The 23,102-nt window shown below is 48.1% G+C and overlaps 2 protein-coding genes across 2 annotated transcripts; both read right to left on the bottom strand.

The window, feature by feature from the left end:
* Window positions 1–101: 101 nt before the first annotated feature.
* Window positions 102–5,101, bottom strand: LOC100844368 (mitogen-activated protein kinase 7). Its single transcript, XM_003567836.4, has 10 exons — window positions 4,879–5,101; window positions 3,357–3,765; window positions 3,069–3,196; window positions 2,860–2,919; window positions 2,137–2,286; window positions 1,881–2,036; window positions 1,545–1,759; window positions 1,347–1,439; window positions 1,053–1,129; window positions 102–953 (listed from the first exon to the last, which is right to left on the bottom strand). Exons 1-10 carry the CDS (start codon window positions 4,957–4,959, stop codon window positions 577–579), a joined length of 1,746 nt encoding a protein of 581 aa, XP_003567884.1. The 5' UTR covers window positions 4,960–5,101; the 3' UTR covers window positions 102–576.
* A 13,448-nt stretch (window positions 5,102–18,549) lies between these two features.
* On the bottom strand, window positions 18,550–21,723 carry LOC100841524. Its single transcript, XM_003567828.4, has one exon. The coding sequence runs from the start codon at window positions 21,434–21,436 to the stop codon at window positions 18,869–18,871; it is 2,568 nt and encodes an 855-aa protein (XP_003567876.1). The 5' UTR covers window positions 21,437–21,723; the 3' UTR covers window positions 18,550–18,868.
* Between the last annotated feature and the right edge of the window lie 1,379 nt (window positions 21,724–23,102).

Here is a 23,102-nt window from a genome sequence, read left to right as displayed (position 1 = left end):
TTCCGGATGCAAGAGAACAAAATTTAAGGATTCCTTTGTTGTACTGAAATAGTACTCACAACCAGACTGAGGATTAAAAATCACGGCTAACCCATCACAACTAGCAATTCATCACAGCTACGACCATTCCATAAAAGGTGTCTGGCAAAGGAACTCCAGAACTTAAAATTCCTCTTGAACAGAGATACTTCACCTCTGAGAGGATTGTTTGAATCTGTTAACACAAGCAGCAGCAGCAGCAGCAGCAGCAGCGAGCAGCAGAACTCGCTGTAATATATACAAAAGCGCCTGTTCCCTAAATCCTAATTAAAAAGAGGAGAAAATTCACTGTCTTTCTTCCCTCTTCTAGAAAGAAGAGAAGATTGGCACACAGTATCTACAGCAATGGACATGGGCGATGCTCGCCGTTTTCACAGCCAGAAGTTCTTCCTTGGCATCCATGGCTTGCATCACTTGATCATCTATGGACCACCGACTTACGCTCTGAATTTGTGCCTTGAATGTCAATCATGGCTGGTCTCACTCCCTTCTCACGCTCAGCAAAGGCAGGCACGGCGAACCCGACTGGCCATTGCTCTAGTACATCCTTGTGACTGCAGCAACCTTGCTGTATCCACTTGCAACCGCGGCGATCCCATTGAACGGAGGTATGTAGTAAGGCGAAGACCGCATGTATGGAGATATCTCTGGTGCAACCTTGGCATCCATGGAGTGATGCCCTGGCCTGTACTGCATGCGATCCTTCTCAAGCTCTTCCTGACGCTGTCTGTCAGGCCGCACACGATCCTTCTCAAATTCCTGCTGATGCTGTCTGTCAGAGTAGTCTGACTTCAGGTGGTAGGCAGCTGCTGGAGGAACTGCCGGATCCCTGGCTACTCTTCGTCCATTGTGTCGATCAGAGACGCTTGGATTGTCCGTTTGCATTGCTGAGCTAACCACTCTCCCTGGTCTAGCTGCGACAGTGGCAACGATGAAGTACATTAGATTGATGCTCTTTGAAGTACACAAAAAAACAAATAAGTAAGTGACAAATAGTAAATAGAATCAGTTACCTGTTGGGATTCTTTGAGGAACTTGAGAGGTTGGACCATTTGTTGGAAGAATTGGCGCAGAATGGACTGTTGTAGTCCTGCAGATTGTCGAACAAATCATCAAATTTCAGAAACTGCCAAGATCACAAGTACGCAAGCACTTAAGATCTCCATGTATACCATACATGGATACATCTTTGAAGTATTGCAAGCTTACTTTGTGAAAAAGACCATTAACTAAGGCGTTTTGGTTCTTAATCAATTTTAACACAGGCTATGGTGACATTCAGAAGAACTGTAATAATGTAAGCTTACCTCGGGAGAGAAAAATGTTTCCTGTCAGCCGCCCCGCTCCTTCCTCCATCTATCTCTAAGTTCGCAAATTGCCTCCGGAAATTGTCAACAGCGCTGCATAACAGAAAAATCAAGAGTCAAGGGCATAAGTTGTGAATAATGCTACACAGACAAAATTACAGAGGGATAAGAGACTACAAGATATGTCAAGGTAGAAACCTAGGATATAGAAAGCTTGTCTTTTCGGAACCGTTCATGTAATCCTTGAGAAGTTTTGGGTGATACTCCAATATCTCCCTAAATATAAGTTCCTTGACGTCTTCTTTGGTAAATTTTCTTCGCTCAAACTCAAACTCCGTTTTTGAAATTGGTTGTTGGCATGATGGTTCTCTCTCCACTCTTGCAAGACGTTTAAAATAGGGATGAGCCAATGCCTGATTATGCACAGAACAATTGTTAGAATAATATATAAACCGTAAATATATGATTTGAAGCAAAACAAATGACAGCACAAAATATTAACATGAAAATTGTGTTTCATTAAGATATGACTACCTCTTCAGCAGTTGGTCGATCCTTAGGATCAAATGCTAGAAGCCTTTCTAAGAGCTTGAGCGCTGAAGGATCTGCATTGGGGAATTTTTCTGAAAAAGGTATTGGCTGTTTCCTCCTCATGCTGCTCAGATACTTCCTTGCCTTGTCATTTCGAATCTGCAGTAATCAAAGTAAGGAGCAAACAACATTTGAGAATTGGAACAACTTATGCTGGAGTATTCAACATGATACCATTTCCACAAATAGTCAATCATACCCGAGAAATTGTCTCTGTTGATGGTGTACCTAAGAGATCAGTCATCAAGTCCAATTGGTGAACCACATTTTTACCAGGGAACAAAGGCTTTCCTGTCAAAATCTCCGCAAAAATGCAACCGATACTCCAGGTATCAATAGCTGGTGAATACTGCAATGAAGGAGTTAGCTTAGTATCATCAACTTAACATAGGAACTGAAAACAAAAGATAGCAGATTTGACAGACATAAAGTAATGATATGAGCATGTACACAAATATAGTGCCAAAACAGGCACCCTGTTAAAACCAGTGATGCTAGACCTCTTTAAAACCAGTGATGTATCCAAACATAACAAAGGGACAATGAAAACCTAATAATAACCATTTAGGATGTTAATTCAGTTCCAATAGAACAACACAGCCTGCGAACTAGATAATTTGGGGAAAACTCAAGTATGAGCAGGCATACCACATTCACAATATCGATTGTTTTAGCAAAAAGGCGTGGTATGATGTTATGGGATTGCATTGTATGTCTCACATGATGACCATGAACCATGATGATGACACAGTAATAAAGCATCTATCAGCAAAAACTGCATCAAAGGAGAAACGAAAGGAAACACATAGCTACAATTTAAACATCTTTCCGTAGGATGCACAACCCTAACGTAGGAGAAAGAGAAAGTGGCGCAAAGAATACCCAAATATGCAAAACCACAGGATGAAGAAACTTTAATTACCTTAGTAAAGAAAGAACCACAGAGCTCGGGAGCTCTGTACCATCTAGTGGCAACATAGTCCTACAAGTTAAGTTGGAGAAGACAGTGAGGCTTAAGTTGCAAGTAGCGTTCTTTGGTACGGAACACAGCACACTATCCAATTTATCCAAAAGAATTAACAAAGTATAAGTATTGTCAACTAAATCTAGTAAAATGTAGAAGTAACATACCGTCCAGAAAACTGTTGTAGGGGTGTCATTGAATGCAACTCTTGCTAGTCCAAAATCACATATCTTCAGTTTGCAGTTAGCATTTGCTAATATATTTTTTGGCTTTAAATCGCGATGATAAACATTGGCTGCAGCCACATAAAGATTAATCATCAGAACATAGATAAAAACAATATTCAACGAGCAGTCAAGCAATAAAGTACTAGTCAGAACTGTTGATGCTCATTCTAAACATTGAAGTACTAGAAGTCCTTTCAAGGTAAAGGGGGGATATCTAAAGATCCGTACCAGTATGGATATATTTCAGCGCACGAAGCATCTGATAGAGAAAGAACTGGTAATGTTCCTTTGTTAAGTCATCATTAGCCTTGATAACTTGGTGGAGGTCTGTATCCATCAGTTCAAAGACAACATAAATGTCTCTGAAATCCCTCCTCGATGGCGGTAGCATTATATGTTTGATCTGGACAATATCAGGATGCCGTAGAAGCCGGAGAAGCTTGATCTCACGGAGGATCCTAGCAGCATCGGATAGATGCTCGAAGATGTTCTGTATCTTCTTTATTGCTACCTTGTCACCAGTCTCTTGGTCAATAGCTGAGCATACAACACCGTAGCTTCCTTTCCCAATGATTTCTAGGATTTTGTATCTGCTGGCATCCACATATTCACTGAAGAAACCCATCTCTTCCGAATTCTGAAAATCAGTCGGAAAAGTTAGCCTTGTGCACTGCACGCAACAAATTTTCTTCCTCAAAACTAAAATGACATATTTAAAGGCAACTTGGAAAAAAAAAGGCACATATCTTATAATTTGAACTCCTAATAATACCTACACCAACTGATGAAACGCCATAATCAGAGCATGTAAATAACAAAAAGCAATCATAGAGATGAAATCGCACGAGGAACCCATCTGCGTCAACCCTCTCTAAAAATGGTAAAGCGGCAACTACCAGATGCTTTCGCAGAAGCTTCCTCACCACTAAAAAAACAGTAGTCCCTGGTGGAACAAGATAGCACTGGCCTTTGCCTCCTGCTGTGGTAAACCACTGATCGCTCAACAACTCTTGCCGCAAGGCAACTCTTGAAAAAGCTACCCCTTCTCGGCTAAAAATATCGGAAAACATATTTACGCCTCCTTGATGGGCATGAATTCCGAGGAATATATGTGCAGCGCTGACTGTCTTTCCAATAAAAGGAAAGAAGGGAAGAGACTACCGCGCCGACTTGGATTAGGATAAACATACCCAGTCACCGAATCCAATACCCATCATTTACCAAGACGACTCCTCACCGAATCCACAGGGAGCAGACTGTAGCAAGCGAAGAATTTCCGCGCTGCTATCTTTGGGTTAACGAGGAAGCGTCAAAAACAAGGCGGATTTGCAAGGATTCAATGCCTTGAGCAAAGAGAAACCGGATATCTTGCAGATATGCCGAGGATTTCTGGATAATCCGGATCTCCTAACAAGGCAAGAAATCGCCGTGAATCCGGAAAGGAAACAATTCATGGTGGTGCCTCTGCCTCCTCCCGGCCAGGAAACGAATTCTCTTCCTGTTTGTGTCACCAGAGCCCGCCGCCATCCGAATCAATCGCACACCCGGAAACCCGCATCTTTATCCAAAATCCAGCAGAGCATCTCTATCCATTCCATCAGCACACACGAACACGAGCCCGCAGCACAAGCACAACAGAGCTCAGGCGCACCCAGAAATCCACGGGAAGGCTACCAATATGGCAAGTAAAAGAGAAAGGAGGAAGTTAAATCTCTCGCTCCGGAACAGAGTATCCGAGGAGCATCTCTACCTTGTTGTTGCTCCGCTGCTCCGCCGCCCGGGCATCCCCGCCGCCGCCGCCGCCGCGGGCAGCCGCATTTGCCTCCGGCATGGTGGGGAGATCTCGCCGGGGGAAACGGACGCGCCTCGCCGCCCCACGAGGTCGTAAGGAGAAGGAGGAGTAGGAGAACAAGTTCAAGTCGAAGCAGGGAGGCAGGAAGCACGGTGAGGAGAGAGGAGCAGAGCAGCGGCGAGGTGGGTGGTATTAGTAAAACGACTTGGGCGCATAAAGACGGTCTTGCCCCTCTAGTATCTCCCAGTGGCAAGTGGTACAACGAGTAGTTCTGGGGAAGTAGTAAGGGTATTTCTGGTATTTGCGTTATTGGATCCGGGTGTTTGGTGTGTTTGACGTCGCTTTGCGTGAGAGTCCGGACAACAGAAGTGGTGTGGTCCTGTGGCAAAGCCCGGACCCGGGCCGGCGTGACCCGCTAGCCCGCAACGATTTTTTTTTCTTTAGAATGTTTTACAAAAAGGAGAAATCTTTAGAACACGAGGTACGCGCATACAACTCACGGACACCGCGCTCGCACCGCGACACGGCGCGTATGAGAAAAATTGTTGAGCGGGTTACGGTAACGTAAAAGAGGCGCTAAAGGAAAGGAAGCGAGTCGATTGCTGATGAATGCGTGCTTGTTTTCAAAAGTGTTGGTACAGGCTGGATAGCCGTGTACTTACTCATAGCTAAGTATGGCAGGAAAGATAACGTGAAAGATAAGGAAGCGAGTCGATGTGCTGATGAATGAGTGTTTTTTTTTTCTTCCAAAAAATGCTGGTACAGTCTGGATAGCTATGCACTTACTTGTAGCTAAGTATTACCGGAAAGATAAGGAAGCGAGTCCGAAATACCTGTGCACTTACTTGTAGCTAAGTATTACCGGAAAGATAAGGAAGCGAGTCCGGAATACCTGTGCACTTACTTGTAGCTAAGTATGACAAGAAGGATAAGGGAGCGAGTCCGGAATACCCGTGCACTTACTTGTAGCTAAGTATGACGAGAAGGATAATGAACTGAGTCCAGAATACCCGTGCCCTTACTTGTAGCTAAGTATGACGAGAAAGATAAGGGAGCGAGTCCGGAATACCCATGCACTCACTTGTACCTAAGTACGACACGAAAGATATAAGGAATGCCACTATAATTTGTGTACGCGTGGACGCACTCGCAGTTAAGTTTGATGGGAAAGTAAAGAAAATAAAAATGACGTGCCGATGAATGTGAATTTTTTTTAATGACAGTACAATCTGTGTAGGTATACGCTTGCTGTCATTGTACTCCCTCTGTCTCATAAAAAATTATGGGAAGGAGGGAGTAGGTAGCTAGGCTAACGGGATGGGAGTTGAGGAGCTAGTAATGTATACTCCACAATTGAGTGGAAAAGGGTATAGAGTAGGGTGTAACTTCACAATTGAGTGGTCTCATTTGAGATCTATGCGCTGTGGTCAAATCATGCACTTTTGGACCAATTAGCAATATACTCCACATAAATGTTCAATCCTCCAATGTACAAGTTTGATTTAGGACTAATTCATATGCCTATTTTGAAAAGAAAAATGCATACTTTTCGACCCGACAAACAATCACTCTAGTATATTTCGGCTCTAGCCCGGTCACATGTTTCTAAAAATTGACTTAACAAACCAAGCACCAACAACAATTTCCATAGTTTTCGCGCAATATATTTTTACAAGAAATGGGAAATAGCGGGAGCTCACATTATGAAGTAAAAAAAAACTGTGCAATGAACACGACCTGCAAATTAATTAATCACACATCATCCCCTCTCTTGTCATGACCTACGGAGGGAGGACTACACTTTGGCCAACATGGCCATTTGGAATATGCCGAAGACTAGCCCCATATAAGCACCCGTCTCAAATCAACACCACAGTGGCACAGTGTAGCTTAAGCGTTTGATCATCCTTGGGATCGCGTATGAGTGGACTAGAATCTCAACGAGTATATATCCATGAGATCCCCAACAAAGTACTAATAATAGAATTCGGCAGCATTTGGTGGTGGTACCATTTTGTGTTAGCGACATGTTCTAGCCAGAAATATATAATACTAATACAATAAAAAAAACGTGTTTGCTATAGCGACTGCTAATTCTTGACTGGTGGGGTGGATCGGGGTAGGTGGCGCGTTATCGTTGGCCGTCAAAAGTCTTCTGAGGCTGACGGCCCAACTAATCGAGGATTCGAGGCGTAAACTCTGACGATGTGTGGCACGCGTGCTTTGTTCATTTTGTTACCTCATCTGGCTCGTTAACTAAGCAGGTTTCTGAAATTGTTTTAGGAGTAATTAACAACCTAATGGACCGGTTGAACGTGTTATCTCATATACTCTTCCCTTGGGAGAGCTGCAGGGAGTCGATGGTGATGTATGTCGATCGTCTAATAACTTTGATCTTACATTATTCGCAAGCTTGATTAATTAAATGGCATCCATGACCGACATTTCTCTCGTCTCCATTATTAGATGAAGGATTCGCAATGACGTTATTTGAAAAACAAAATTGATGAATTGATGACGCGTGCACAGGTCTCTTGATGAATTGCTTTGAGCGGTTGTCTCTATTGATCTGGACCGTTGAACTCGCCGGGTTGCACGGAGAAGCTAGGTCCATATATGAGGGTGTCGGTGGCAGCATGCAGGCAACACGACGTTAACTGGATCGAGTAGTAATTAAGCGTGTGTGGTGGTCAACAATTAAGAGAACTGAAACGAGTAGTACAACTAATCATACCGGTGGTCGATCGATCTGATATATCTTCGATGACTTTAAAATTTACTTGGATTGCGATCCAATTAAACAAGTTGGTAGCTATAAGGCGTGAAAGACAAAAAGGCACTCCAGTATATTTATAACTAACATGGAGAGCATATGAGCCACACGATGGATCGAACGCTTTTCTGGCCGTTCCGTAAACAATTATTATCGGCCGGCGAGGACGATCGATGGGCTCTATCACTCGATCTATATATATGGCACGGGGGTCAACGACAACGAGCATATACACGTTTGCAGCTGGGGCTGCATGCCGTCTGCTGTCATGCATGTTTGCTTATCGAGCCAAGCCTTCTTCAAATGCTCTTATCACGTTACCGTCTTTCAATTCCTCAACATCAATTATTTTGTTTACAATAATATAGTGTCATATACGGAGTAGAACCGATGAGAAAATTAAAGACCATATACTGTATAAAACCACCTCTTATGCTACGCAATATAGATGCTCGATCGAGGCGAATGAAGCACATACTAGTATATAGAGTATATAGGAGTATGTATGTTACACATGCGTGAAATCGATGGTGTTCTCAATCTCACAGGTTAATTTGTCAGCCTGAGCCTGGGAACACATTTCTATATGCAATAGTACTATGCATGCCCCGCGCGTTGGAGTAAAAAATATGAAGCGGCATGCAACACGCTGGCGCGCACGTTGCTTTCGTCCCAAGCACATGCGCGCCACGTGTGAAATGGCTTCGACCGATCGATCAAATGCGTAGATATAGTATCGTTGAAATTCAATGCGTTTCTCGTTTCCAAATGAACGAAATCAGTGGCGGGGACACAGGGACGTCAAGCCGTACTGTAAATCAATCGTGCATGCATGCAAATGCAATAGCCAAGAGGTCCATCCATCTCTGTATTTTTTGGTCAACTCTTTCTTTCATTCTTTCTTGATCAGAAAAATGGCTTCATGCAAATGCAATAAGCTACGTACGTACGACAGAAAAATGGCACCGCCGGCCGGCCGGCCTACGTTGAATGCTTGGTGCTCCGTAATCCATTTCGCGCGCCCTGCTGCCTGTACGTGTACACGTACGTACGCTAGGCCGCTCGCTAGCTCTATTAATTTCGTCAGGGCACGGCAGGGAAGTGACCGCCGAACCGAATCGAATCGAGAACAAAGAACCTAGTACTTGTATATCTACGCTAGTACTCCTATACATACGTAGTGCAGTAGTGGTATGATTCTGAGAGAAAGCCAAGCCCTTCGCTAGCTACGTGGACTAGGCAGCACAACACCGGCCGGTCTCAAATTTGCTTACCAATAAACCAATCGTCGGTAGACCTAGCTCAGTACTATACCACGGAGTAGTACTGACCTTCCGTTTGCGAGAGTCGGTGGTGACGACTTTTGCTTGCCCTTTGCCCTGTTCGCGGGATGACTTAAATTTGATTTCACGCGTTTAAATTAAGCAAATGTGGAGGGCAGAGAGATAAAGAAACCGTCCGATCCGTTTTTCACGGAGGGGCGATCCCGCACCACTTCCTCCTATGGCCATGGTGGCGGCGCCTGCTGTCGGGGGATGACCCCGGATAGGATCATGACGACGCACTCTAGTCGAGATGACAAAGGCAAAGTCGGCATGGTCAACTATGCCGGTATCATAAAGCCAAATTAACACTAAGCCGGCATACCGGGTATATGCCGGCATGACTATCTTATCTTATGAGTTTGCAGGATAAGGACGAGCCCCTAGATCTCGGCCCGTGCCGAGATTCCTCAACGGTCTTATCCTGACCACGCGGCGCAAGAAAAGCAGCGTCATCATTATCGCGGGAAAAGCAGTCGCCGCTTACGTAGCGGTGCCAGACGACTGCACAAAAGAAGCACCGAAAGAGAATCTCTGACGGGAGCCGGCAGAGGTCAACAGTACTTGTTGCAGGGTGGCAGGTAAAGTAAAGTTATCTTGTCCCCTGCGGTGCCATCCGGAGGGAACCAAGCCACGTGCCTGGCGGGGCCCAAGGAAGATGATGTTAGAACTTGGCCCGCATGTCAGTGTGACATAGTCGGCCTATAAATAGAGCACTACCCCTCCCTGGAGAAATGGAGAGCACTTAGGCATCTAGGGTTTTCCCCTTCTTCTTCTTCTTCCTCAAGAATACAGCTCAAGGAGCGTCATTGTAAGATCTTGTCTATCTCGGCTAATACAACAAAGCAGGAGTAGAAATTTTACCTCGGCAAGAGGGCTCCGAACCTGGGTAATCCGCGGCGCGCTCGTGTGTTTGTGCGTGTTTTCCTTCACGTCCTCCCTCCTCCGGTTCATCCTTCGTCCATCGGTCCCAAGTTAAACAATCCTATGGCATCTACCGTGACACCACCACGACACCTGCGATCGTGCCTCGTGCTTATCTTGGCCGGAAAAAAGTGACACCGAGAAGCCGCCCATGGGTAGCCGCCTGCCTCTCGGCACCGTTGCACACGGTGGCCGACGGGAAGTGCCGCTGCTGGGGCGTCATCAAGCTGCACCTATATATGTACTGCTAGTGCATATCAGCGCCAAGATCGAGGAGAGCCTTGCCAAGCAGCATCAAGCGGAGGAGGATGCGCCCGTGCTGTATGTTCCGCAGCGGCATTTTCAGGTGGATTTTCTGGCGGCAACGCTTGGTTTGGTTGCCCAAGGCGCCATGGCAGATCTCACCGTGTGGGGTGGACGGTGGTGGGTGGTGTATCGTCTCGAGCTCGTCGGCGGGAGGGCTGCAGATCGGCGCGCGATGGTCGCTAATCGGTGTGTGGTGGCTGTGGAATGCAGAGGTCTCGCAGCGTTGGCCAAGCAAGGTGGCTCGGCCGTGTGTGGATTGGCCGAGCGGCGACTAGGACGCCCTCTTTCTCGTTCCTGTCGTGATGGATCCGGGAAGGGTGGACGCAGATCTTTCGCCTCGTCAGTGGGCACAGTTGTGGCGCCGGCCAAGGAGGTGAGGGCAGATTGGGTGATGCCCTGGCTGCCTTGGTTGATGGCACTCTTGGTGGTGGGTTTGTCGTCGCTTCTGATGGAGGTTATGGATTTGGCCAACGCGGCGCGGCTGTCGGTGTTGTTGTCGGCGTCGTTCCGTCGGGTGGTTTGTGGTCATGTTGGTGGTGATGCCGGCGCCTGTCAGTGACTTGACGTTGGTGGAGGCCAGCTTGTGGCTGGACCTGGACATGCCGCCTGACTTGCGGCAGGGATGGGTGTTGTCGACGCAAGCGGTGGTGTTGTGGTAGCCATTGTGGTTGCTGTCGCTCTGCTGGCAATTGGTGATGTTGTGATAGTTGCTTTGTTATCCGGTGTGGAACCGGATCAAGACTTTCCTTCTGCATCAGACGGATGCAGATGATATTTGGAGTTTTGGTGCAACCAATTGGAGATAGTTCCATGAGAATTATTCGTCTGGTTTGGGTTGCGAGCCAGTAATAGGCTAGGAGGTCTGTGTTCTTTTCTAGCTTGTTATGAGTTTGAATTGTAAAATATGAGTTGAAACTTCAATGATAATATCAAGACTGTGTGCATCGATTGATGCAGAGACCGGGAAACTTCCTCCTTATCGGAAATTAAGCAAATACGCCGTGCCACATGACCTCATCGACCGACCGACACTTGTGTTTAGTCAGCGTTGGCTGAAGCTAGGATTCATTCATTCATGATGACGCATCGTCAAAAATTGAAAACTGATGATCGAATGATGATGATGCACTCTATCGTGTTTGAGAAAAGAGAAAAACGAATTAGACGCATGACGCATGTGAAATGGCTCCACGGCCCGATCGACCGGCAGGCAGGAAGATCGAGGATGGATGGATCACACGTACGCGTTTAGATATATAAATGAAATGGATTTATGGATGGATGGATCAGACGCGTTAGATATATAAATCGGCCGGTGGCTGGCGGGGACTGGGCATGCACTGCAGCGAGCGATGTCATCAACCTAAGTACGGCGCCGGGGGCCGTGAAACCAAGAGCGCGTCTTGTGTTGTGCCGCTTTTCGCTGATCATCTCGCGAGGAAGCTTCTCTATTGTCCGTCCGGCCCGTCCGTGCGAGCGCGCGCGTCCAAACACATGAACAGCTTTTGGTTGATTGAATGAGCTAGCTAGAATGCTAGATCGAGATTCCTTCATATGCCTGCCTGCGTTAGTTAATTTGGTGGACCTGTCCGAATATGCACGGCTGAAAAAGGAGCCTAGCTACATGAATGCCTAGGATCGACAACAATGCCACGCCGCCCGGCCGGCCTACACGTTTAATACCAGCGCGCGGTACTCTCCGTATAAATCTTGTCCTAGAGCAGCAGGAGCAGGGAAGAGACCATACCGAATTAATTGAATATGCTACGTACCCCACGCAGCAGGAAGATACACACAAAAGGCTGGAGAGAGTAGACACTCACTCGATCCCCTAGGGGCACACTGCATTGAGTGAGGGAGTAACAATCATCGCGCCGAAAATATCTAATCTACTCCGCTAGCTAGTGGTATCTGCAGCCAGCCAGAGCCACACACACACACGCAGAGGCACCGCTCCATCGAATCGACCGCAAACAACGCGCGGCCCATTCTTTCTTTCTTTCTTTCTCGTCCGATGGCTCCATGCCGTGTGTATCGGGTCCCCGCATGCAGCAAAGCCACGAGATCAAGACAGCAGCCTCAGTAGCATGCATATATGATTGATTGCAGCACGTGCCTAGCTAGCTGAACGATGCCGTGTCCCAAGGGCGCCGCGCGCCCCCCCCCCCCCCTCCCCACCCACACGCGCGCGCACACATATATATATATATATATACACATGCTGGTATATGTGTATATATATATATATGTAGGCCTTGCGTCGTTGCCTTGCTCATGCAGAAATTCCGCACATGACCCACGCACGCTTATAAATTTTTTTGGCTCTACGTCCGCATGTCACGTCTTAATTTGTGCAATAATGCCATAGTGGTACTAGCAAACACAGGGTCCGGCGTGCCCCACGACGGCGGCGTGCGGCCTTGGCGTTTGGCACGCACGTAAACATCGCCGCGGTACACGGTCACTCCTCACTAGCTCGTCCGTCCGTCGGTCGGTCGACGGAGACAGGGAAAATCTCCATGTCTCCCTGCTTGCTCCTCCGGGCTTGACTTTTACGAGCACCCCAGTACAAGTACTCCTACTAGCAAAAACCTTTGTTTCTTGTGCTTCTGCTGATGCAAGCGTGTTTTCCGTGGTGATACGGAAGAAGATCCTCCTGCTTTGATTCCTCTTCTTCTTCCTATTCCTGGGGGTATACGTTGATGTCAACCTCGGCCCGTCAGCTTTCGTCCGGGTCGCTATATAGCTGCTGCTGCTGGCGGTCGAGCAGACGAGCACTCAGCTCGGGTCCAAAATTATTTGGACGCGGACGTGCGCGTTTATACGTGTGGACGGGGCGGGCTCAGCTGCTCGCAGCGGTACAGTGGAAACTGTGTGAGTGCTAGCTCGATCGTGCCTTTGCTGCGAGCGATGGAATGGACGGATGGCGCCTGTCGAGACCTCTCGTACGTCGTCAGATACACGCACACACACAGACGTATCTGTCTATGTATCTCCTGTCTGTTAGTATCTCTCGTTTTAACCACACTAGGTAAGATACTAAGCTTCTTCGCAAAAAAAAAAAGGGTAAGATACTAAGCTTGTTCAAGTACAAAACAAAGTGGAGCAGCCGCAGTAGGGAAGGAACCATTTCTGGCAGCCGCTTTCTGTTCTGGGCCGATTTGACGGACGGGCTGGACCCAACACATCATCCTCTGTCGTTCCAGCGAGTTCGTACTCCGTAGTTTCGTACTAGGTGTGCCGTGGGCCGGCGCTGCACATGTTTCCTTCGTCCTATACCAAGTTATTCAATTTTCTTCAGACATGGATGTATGTCGTCTAGACACATGTGCTCCCTCCAATTCTAAATTGTTGTCGAAATATTACATGTATGTAGACGCACTTTAAGAATAGATATATTCATATTTAGGCAAATTTAAGTCAAGAAAAATTTAGAATCAGGATGTAACATTTGGTCAGGCGGATGGAGTACCAATACCATCTATCTGTAGCGATGAACCGGGCTGTTCGCCCTACGAGGCTACGAGCCAGTAGTAATTTCAGGGGCCGCTAGTCAGTCCTGGGACATGTATGTCCAGCAGTACATATTCCAGGTACACGTCACCAACACGTAACAGCCGGATATGCGGCAGGTGGTTGGTTGTCCCAAAGAAGCAGATCAATCGATTGAGCACCCGGAAGTAGTACTGAAGTCAACACCCGTAGATGCAAATACTCCGTATATGCATGCACGTCAATGTCAGCCAATCGGTCGATAAATGTGCAGCGGATAAACCTGCCACGTCCCCTAAACAAATCAAGCTAGTCGGGGACGTACACACTCGGTCGGAGCTGTCTGGTCAGTTCTCCTTCGTGATTTGGAGGAGGATGACACGTCGTTCCAGCGTTTGAGACATGTTGCCTCCTTTCTCTTATGAAAAACAAAACATAAACGCAAAAGAGAGATAACAGCGTGGTGTTTTATCGAAGGAATCTCCCTGAAATTGCTTCAGCACAGAGGAACCAACGATTTCCTGCGCAGGCTCAAAAAACACGTCCCGCGGCGGTGAGACAAGAGCGAACGAGTTGTTCGGTTTCACTGAAAGTGAGGCCCAGGTAACCAGCAGGCCGGCCGGGTGCCACAAACCGCGCGGCCCATTGGACTGGCACCGCGACATGTCAGTCAGCCAGTCCCTCCGTTTAAGCGAAGCCCAATGGACACTTGGGGCCTTTGTTGCCTTGGGAAGGTAATGCAGCCACGTCAGTCAGTCCCTCCCTTTAAATTGTTTGTTATCCGACCCGAGAGAACACGAGGGAATCAGTGACCCATGCGGCCATGCCATAGCAGGCCCAGCTAGTTTGTACTCCATCTCTAGGCTCTAGCCCAGAAAACACTACTCGTACGATTGCCTCTGTAAAAAAAAAAAACTCGTACACGACCGTGCAGGCTTTACATGATAACCAGACCGTCCTCGGCTGTCGCAGATAAGATACAGCACGAGTCACGCTGAATTGACTAATGAGTTGAACGACTGTCTCGTGGTATACAGTCACGAGAGACTTGTGTCAGCAGTGCAGAGGTATCAAAAAATCCCACACAGCAGCACACTACCTCAGTTCTCTCCATCCATACATACAATCACGTCCGTCCATCCAACTCATCCCGACACCCAACAAACCAGGTACCAATCCATCCGTCCATCTCTCAGAGGTCTCAATCCATCCATCCATCCATGTTTAATCTGGGAGACCGGGACAATCACAGCATGCAGCAGGACCCAAGCAGCAAAGCTCATGCATGAGTCGGCCAGCTAGGTAATCTCTGGACTGGAAGGGACTGTGGACTGGTCAATCGGCCGTCACATGGGGCGCCCCGATTCTGGCGCTACCAACATGCATGGCAACCGATGCTCCTTAATCATTTAATTAATAATCTGTTTTAGATTAGTATTTTGTTAGTAGTAGTATTCGTATGATGGTCTTGGTGTTGCATGGTGGTCCTGTACTTGCTTGTCTGTCTCGATCCGGATGTATATTAGGCCATTAGCTAGCTAGAATTCTTTCAAGCTTTCTGCTAACAATTCATTTTGCCCTGGAATATTGATAGATATACAGTAATTTCTTCGTCCAATAAAAGATGTCTCAACTTTAACTAAATTTGAATGCAACTATACACTAAATCATGTCTAGATACATCAAGTATCTTTTGTTGGACGGAGGGGCACATAGATACATAGGCCCTGCCTGTTTGGCGTGATTGAGATTTTAGCGTTGCTAAAGCAAAGCTATGATCATCTCTTTGAGAATCCAACACCTCGCGTGCAGCACGAAAAGTGATCGATCGAGGGGGGCAAAAAAGAGGAAAGAAACCTTAGCTATAGCAACATTATGATCAATCCATTTTATCATCATTATGAATTAATGGCACGGCGAGCTGGCCGGGCTTGTCGATCAGGACCAGCGCTAGCTTAGCTCTATATGCATGGACAGGTCGGTCGGTCGATGATCCGTCGGAATCAGACAGCGAGCGTACACCGCATCTTCAGACACATAGCAAAGCAACATGATTAGTTACGTTAACCTATGATTAAGCTATACCTATGTAGTACCACACCACAAGCAGCTTATCTGGATCGACCATGATGGTATATATCTGTGCGTGCGTGCAAGGTACATGAGAGCCTTGAAAGATGATCAAGTCTCAAAGTTACATTGATCCTGGGCATGGTCCAGGCCAAGCTAGATTAGCTACACGTCCCTATCCATCATATTGCTTCTCTCCACACAGTGGTGACGTGTTGCTAATTTCTCTTGTCGCAGTCCTGGCTACGTGCTTTACTGTACGTCCCAGCAAACATTCCCACTATTACAATCTCCTCGCTATAGAAACAAAATGCAGAAATGGACACTGGCACCATGTCACTAGTAGCCAATTGAGCCTTTACGTGCGTACAGGGAGACATCGATCTTTGGGTTTATTTTGCACGGTAGAAATGCGAATCTATATACAGTATAAAAACTTTCAAACCGTTTGATAATCTCGCACTTGTCACCTAAAAACTTACTTTCTCCGTTTCTAATTAATTAGCGTCGGCTGTTTTATAAAAATAATCTATAAATTTTCGAAATAAACCTGCAGTTCAGGGAGATACGGAGAGCTAGCTGCTAGATAGAGTATGGTTTAATTTGCTTGCGCGTTAACTAGCTGAACGTGCAAGGGATCGAACAGAGCACAAGAGTTGTGCCAAAGCGACGACAACAGAGGCCACCAAAGAGTCCAAATTAAGACGGAGGCGATCTCCTCCTCAACATCTCCCACCAAACCAGCCACTACAGCAAACAACGTCAGAGTATTAATTTGTTTGTTAATTTCTCGTTAATATATGCTCTCCCTTCTCTCAGCTTTCTCTAGACACAGGGTCATCCGACCTCGGCCTGTCTGACACTTTACAGTATAAAAAAACATGGAGAATCTTGAGTCGGATAGCGTTGTTCGTTAGAATGCTATTGGATGCATGAAAGAGCAGAGAAACCTGTGACAGGGGTTGTTGGAAACAAATGCTTAATTTACTAAGTAGTACCGATTAGTGAAGACAAAACAACCAAAAAAAGAAACTAGTGAAGACAAAACCCTTTTTATTTTCCGCACAATGCTTGATCGAGGTCCTCAGTTTGTGTGCGCTTGTTGGAGACTTGGGACATCTTTTGGATTCTCTAAGAACAAGAAGTACTCCCTCCGATCCAAAATTGTTTGAACTAAAACAATGACAGGAATTCGGAGAGGGTACTTTTTTGTGGGAGGAACTTCATTTCTCTGTGGCCTTTCTTTCTGATCCCCTCTAACAGGGATTAGCTTGTGCTCTTACCAAATTAATCCAGCTCCTCACAAGCCCATTCTCTCTACTCCCTCCGTCCCATATTAAATAATCTTTTATTACACGTATCTAAATGATTTTTAGACACAGATACATTTATATTTGAGCAAATTTAAATAGACGGAGGGAGTATAATCCACTGCGAGAACGCCAGCATAGCCTCGTGAGAATGAAGAGATCTCCCCAAGTCCAGATCAGAACCCAATCATGCGTCCCCAACGGTGTGAGTGCCAACTGCTGCTGGCGCTGCTGCTGCTGCTACTACCAGTGCAGTGATTCATGCACTGCAAATGGCTCGAAAGGCTATATTGCTAAGCTGCCGGCAAAAGGGCCCCAGCTCATCTCCCGGCCGTTCAAAGATACTGCTGCTGCTGGCTGGTGGTGCGTGGCGTGGACCAACCCAGCAGCAGCAGCACATGTGCGAGGCTGAGGCAAGCACAACAGCTAGCAGCAGCTACCAGTGCCCAAAAGCCCCAAAGCTAGCCTTTGATTTCTTTTCTGTAGGCCAAAAGCTAGCTGTTGTTGGCTTTGGCCATGGTGATGGACTCATGGTGCACCACCGCAAAGCAACCCAGAAAAATGGAAAAAAGGAGGAGCTTTGATCGCACTCGGCCACTAGAGTAGAGAGGCAGCTAGCAATTAGAGCTGGGCAAGTAGCCAGGCAGAGGAGATAGGGACCAGAAAGTGTCTGATTTGAGGTAAGGAGATTGCATTTAGGGCAGCCATTGGTGGTGGTGGTGGTCTACTCCCTACCTGCTTGTCCCCCACCACACTCTGTTTAAGTATCCCTAACATTGTTGCTTGGACAGTGTTCATGTCAAGCACCTGAATGCATATATACCTGATGCTTTGTTGCCAAACTTGATACAACTTGGTACCCTATGGTGCTATCTAATGACTGGTATATTAGTATATCTCAATCCAGAGTTAAAGTTAACTCAAAACAAAGCTTTAATAAGAGGTTAAAGCACTCAAGTTAGTACTATTTTCACACATTGGCCGAAAGAGAAACGAATTGAAATCCTTCTTGCTTCTTGTACTACTCACATTACACACTGGCTTATGGTACGAGCAGCAGGGAGTTAAGAAACTTTTAATGCCCAGATCCCATCGCATATGCATGCCTTAACAAGAAACGCAAGTACCAGAATGAGAGACAAACTGGATGTACTTCCCCTTCATCTAATGACCCCCTAATTGGAAGGTTTCTGGAAACAGTAAGCAGAGCTCAAGTAAACAACTGATATTTTGAGAATACTAGATTCTCTACAGACACATAATTGAGGTGTCACAGTCCAACAGAAAAAACTGAGAAAAAGATGCTTGACAGTTTTTTTTGGCACTAGTCATTAGCAGTTAGCACCGTACCATGATTGCACACAGAATATGCTCCCAAGTAAGATAACCTTCTCATATGTAGCATCCAAGCAGGGAAATAGGATGTAAGATATTGATTGGGGAAAAAACTCGACTATTGCAGCACTGCATAAGATTATCAGGGGAAAAAGGAAATAGCACAACCAGGAAAGCAAGCAACAAGAGATTTTTTACACATACTCCTTCCTCCCTAATCTATCTGATGTAACTTAACGTGCTACTATCTGTTGCCCCTTGTCCACATCACATTACAGAGAACCAAGCATGAAACAAGCTCACTACTACTGTTGCACAACAAAGCTCACTACAATTACACAACAAAGCTCATAAACTTAAGAGAGTCACTAGCTAGCTATAACCAAGCATACCAGCAGTTTCGGTCTCGGCCGGAATCAGAAGCCGATTCCGGTGGCATTGAGGGGCCTATGCCGGTCCTTCCAGAAGCACGCGTCGGGTGCCAGGCGCGCGGATGACCGCAACGGCTCTGATTTGCAGCGCTTCAGAACGAACGGTGCGTACGTAGACACACTGGCAACCATCGGCAGCTCTAGCTTAAGTTTCTTCTGCTCCACGGCTGGTTTCGGTGGTGGTTTCTGGACTATCTGAGGTGGCACAGATGCGGAGTTCACCAGTGCTGGCTCTCCACTCTCTTCTGTGGCCTTTGCAATGCTGGTGTCCTGAGCATTGCTGATATCCTTCAGCTCCTCCGGAGCAGCAGCGTTGCTACCAGTAGCATCCTTTTGTGGGCGACCATTGCGGCCTTTCTGTCCCTGGTAAGACTTCCAATGGACAAAATCGGTGCTACAGACCCATGTCTCCCTGGACACTTCCATGGAGAGCTTGGGTTCACACATCATCATAAGGAGGCAATCTGGCAATTCACCGCTCTTCTTCCTCTGCACCTGCTGTTCTTCCACAGCATCCTTCTCATCAACTCTGCTTTCTAACTTCTCAACGTCCTTGTTAATTTCCACCCCTTCTGTTGTTTCTTCTTCCTCACCATCCTTTGTTGCTTCTTCCTTACCATCATCATCTTGGGATTCCTCTACGCTGTTTGGTGCAACAAGAACAACGCAATCTTTTTCTGACTCTGGCTCGGAGGAAATTTTCTTCCTGGATGACATCAAAACCTTAGGTTCTGCAACAAGATGCTCCTGCTCAATCGTGAAGCTCCACCTTCGTCCATCCCTATCGATTGAGAAGCTAGCCCTCCTTGAGTCCTTTAAGCTCGAGAAGCTTGATCGCCGCGCATCCATTTCAGCTGAAAAGCTGTGTCGCCTGTCTACCCGATCACTGCTCGACGAGGCCCTGCTGCTGCTAGGGACGCGCCTCCTACTGCTCAACCGTCGCAATTTACGGTCCTCCTTCAGTGCTGCTGATGGGGAGCTGCTGCTGATCGATCTCCTCCCCTTCATCTCTTCCTCCTCTTTCTCCTGTCTTGGAACATCAGCGGGCTCCTTAGAGTCCACCAACACCTCCACCATTCCCGGCACTTGGATTTCGCCCTTCGCATCTTCTCCTGCCAAAGCAACCTCCAAACCCGTGTCTTTGCGAACAATTCGCACCTCCGCAGGCTCATCCTTCCCCTCTCCGTCCTCTCGGCAACCTCCACCCTTCTCTTCCTCCCCCACATCTCCATGTTTAGAGCTCTCTTCTTCTGCTTCTGCCTCTACTTGACCTACATCCCCGGCCTCACTACCACAATCTTCAACGACACCGCACTCTCGGCATGCCACTTCTTCAGCAGAAACCGTTGAACCACGAGCTTCTTCTTCTTCATCGCATTCCTTCTCTGCATAGGCCTCACCCTCGCCCCCTTCTTTCTCTTCTTCCTCGTTGCCTTTACCCTCTCCATTGTCTACATGGCCGACATTGGTCGCAGCAGGGGAACCCCAGAAGCGCGTGGCGAGCGCCGCCATCCGCACGGGGTCGGACCTGCAGCGCATCAGCAGGAGCGCGTTCCTTGGCGGGATGCAGACGCTGACTCTCCCTTCCTCCTCCTTGCCCCCCACCACCAAGATCTCGTCGTCCTTCTCAACTTCAACCTTGCCCACCACCATGCCCGGTTCATCCTCTTCCTCGTCGTCATCCTCGACGTCCCACCCCTGCATCACGAGCCCGACCCCGGACTCCTTGGCCTCGTCCGCGGGCCCAACGGCGGCGCCTCCCTTCCCGGCCTCGTCGTCCTCCTCCTGGATCGCCAGGAGACACCGCGCCACGGCGGCGCCGCAGAGCCAGCTGCCGCCGCCAGCCGGGGCGCGCCGGCGCTTCTTGTTGTCGCCACCAGCGGAGCCGCCGCCGCGGCGCTGCTCCCGGGACGGGGAGCAGAGCGAGCGGCCGCCGCAGGAGCCGAAGGTCTTGAGCGCCTCGCAGATGTTGACCGGGATCTGGTAGACCCAGCCCCCCTGGTTCTGGCCCTGGCCCTGACCCTGGCTCTGGCTCTTCCCCAGGGGGAAGCCATCCCTGTCCTCGCCGGCGCGGCGGAAGCTGGACTCAGACCCGCCGCCGACGCTTACACCACCGCGCCTGGACCGGGACCGCAGCGCGGCGGCGGCGGCGGAGGAGGAAGATGCGGCGTGCTTGGGCTTGCGCTTGCCGCCCTTGACGCGGACCTGGCCGATGCAGGTGACCTTGGGGGAGGAAGGCTCGGCAGGCTCCAGCCCGCCGCGCCCCCGCCTGCCGCCGCCGCCGCCGGACGCGCTCCCGGGCGGGAACATGGGCGACTGCCCTCCCTTGAGGCTCCCGCTGTTGCGGAGACGGCGGCTGAGCGAGGGCCGGAGCAGCGCGGCCGGCGGCGCGTCGGCAGCGCCGTTCCCGCCGCCGCGGCCGGGGCTGAAGACCTTGGAGGAGCCGGAGGCGCGGAGGCCGGAAGAGGAGGAGGAAGGCCGGGAGGTGAAGCAGATGAAGAGCTCCGTTCCGCCCCCGCCGCCGCCCCGGTCCGAGTGCTTCTTGCGGCGCATGAGGGGGAGATGCGAGTGACCGGCCTTGCCTTTCTTTCTTCTTCAATTCTTGGATGGAATAGATGGATTTATTGGCGTTGTTTATTTGTGCGGGGTGAGGTGGAGACAGTGGAGCGAGCTTGGGAGTAAGTGCAGCTGCAGCCTGCAGCTGTAGTAGGGTTTGCGAGTGAGAGCTCGAGCTCGAGGGAGAGCTGGCTTGTTATTGCAGGGCGGCTGCTGCTGCTGCTGTTACTGTTAAGCGCACTCATGATGAGTGTAATCTGCTCGCTGCTGATGATGGTGAGCGGAGACTTGGAGAGGGGAACAAAATGTGTAGGGTTTCCTCGAGCTGGCGGTAGGTGGGTGTGGGGATCATCAAGCTTGGCTGTGAACAAAATGTGTAGGAGTAGTTTTTCTCTTTCTTATTTCTTCCGGAAAAACAGAGTACGACACATTCTGATTCACGTGACGTTTGCTGAAGAGAGAGTGAAGTCTTGGGGTTTGTACAAATTCAACTAAGGCATCGCTGAGAGAATAATTCGCGGTCTGTTGATCATAAAAACAACCTACCTTACATAATTGTTGTCTCAAATTTGCTCAAAAATAGATGTAGTTTTTCTAAAACGTGTCTAGATGCATGTAATATTTCGACAAGAATTATAAGAATTATGGAGTGAGTACAATGTTATACCTGCCATCCTATTTGCATCTCGAACTCTCAGAAAACACTTCTATTCTATTCTGGGCAGAGCACCCGCACCGAGTCCAAGTCTCCGGCACAGCGACACGGGCGGGCCTGTTTAAAATCGGCAAATGCATTCAGCATAAACCTAGCTCTGCTCGCTCGCCGCTCGTCACGATCTGAAGCGAGTCCCATTGAATTTCCCCGCAGGCTTCTGCAGGCATGCAATCAATACCCCTTTTCCTTCCACAGCCACAGGAACCGTAATTCCGTAAAGAATGTCCTCTTTCGAATTGTCACCGAGCAGAGATAAAAAAGAAGTCCTTTCTTCAATTCCATCCCTGCAAGACGCAACCAAACAGCAAGAGAGAAACGAGGGGGCACTGAATGAATGGCGTGTGACAGCTACACTGAAAGGCACGGCTTGCTTTGAAGCGGGGTCATACATAACGCATGATTCTTCAGTTCTATTGCTTAGGCCAGGATTCTTCAGTGCTGAAGGAGCATTACGGAGGCAATTTTAAAGCTTGAAGAATCAGAGTAACCTGGCCTATCGCTTCTTCTGAATTCTCCATGAAACCTTTTCCTCATGCGAGCCCCCAGGCCCCCCAACCGAAGCGTTCTGATTTGCAAACAACGGCGCAGGCTCTTCTCTCCATGCTGTCAAAGGTTTGGCATAACCCGGGAGTGAACAGAGAGCAGGCCTGAATTTGTGCTTTTAGCCCCAAAATACCCATTTGATCCTCTTGAACTAGCTTGGTTTGGCTGGCTGGCACTATTTGTATTCTATACAGGCTCACGGCCACACCTCACGCTTAAAAGACTATGAGTGAACTCCTATACTAAATACAGGAACCCCCACTTCGTATTCTCCAATGCTGCTAGAATTGGAACTGAAGCAATGGACAGGACAGAACATACTCTTCAGTTTAATAGTGTTAGTAGGATAAGCTACAAGGTAGCTCCTCCGTTCCTAAATACTTGTTGCTGTTTTAGTGCAAACAT

This window comes from Brachypodium distachyon, chromosome 2, assembly GCF_000005505.3.
Source record: "Brachypodium distachyon strain Bd21 chromosome 2, Brachypodium_distachyon_v3.0, whole genome shotgun sequence".
NCBI lineage: Eukaryota > Viridiplantae > Streptophyta > Magnoliopsida > Poales > Poaceae > Brachypodium > Brachypodium distachyon.
This window is presented reverse-complemented; position numbering and strand designations above follow the sequence as displayed.

What these genes read in the sequence shown, in the direction of transcription:
- LOC100844368 (XM_003567836.4), bottom strand. Translation starts at nt 4,959, where the DNA reads ATGCCGGAGGCAAATGCGGCTGCCCGCGGCGGCGGCGGCGGCGGGGAT. An exon ending in CAACAGAGACAATTTCTCGG is followed by an intron (nt 2,037 to 2,136) that starts GTATGATTGACT and finishes TGATTACTGCAG; the next exon opens with ATTCGAAATGACAAGGCAAG. An exon ending in TCCTCAAAGAATCCCAACAG is followed by an intron (nt 954 to 1,052) that starts GTAACTGATTCT and finishes CCACTGTCGCAG; the next exon opens with CTAGACCAGGGAGAGTGGTT.
- LOC100841524 (XM_003567828.4), bottom strand. Translation starts at nt 21,436, where the DNA reads ATGCGCCGCAAGAAGCACTCGGACCGGGGCGGCGGCGGGGGCGGAACG.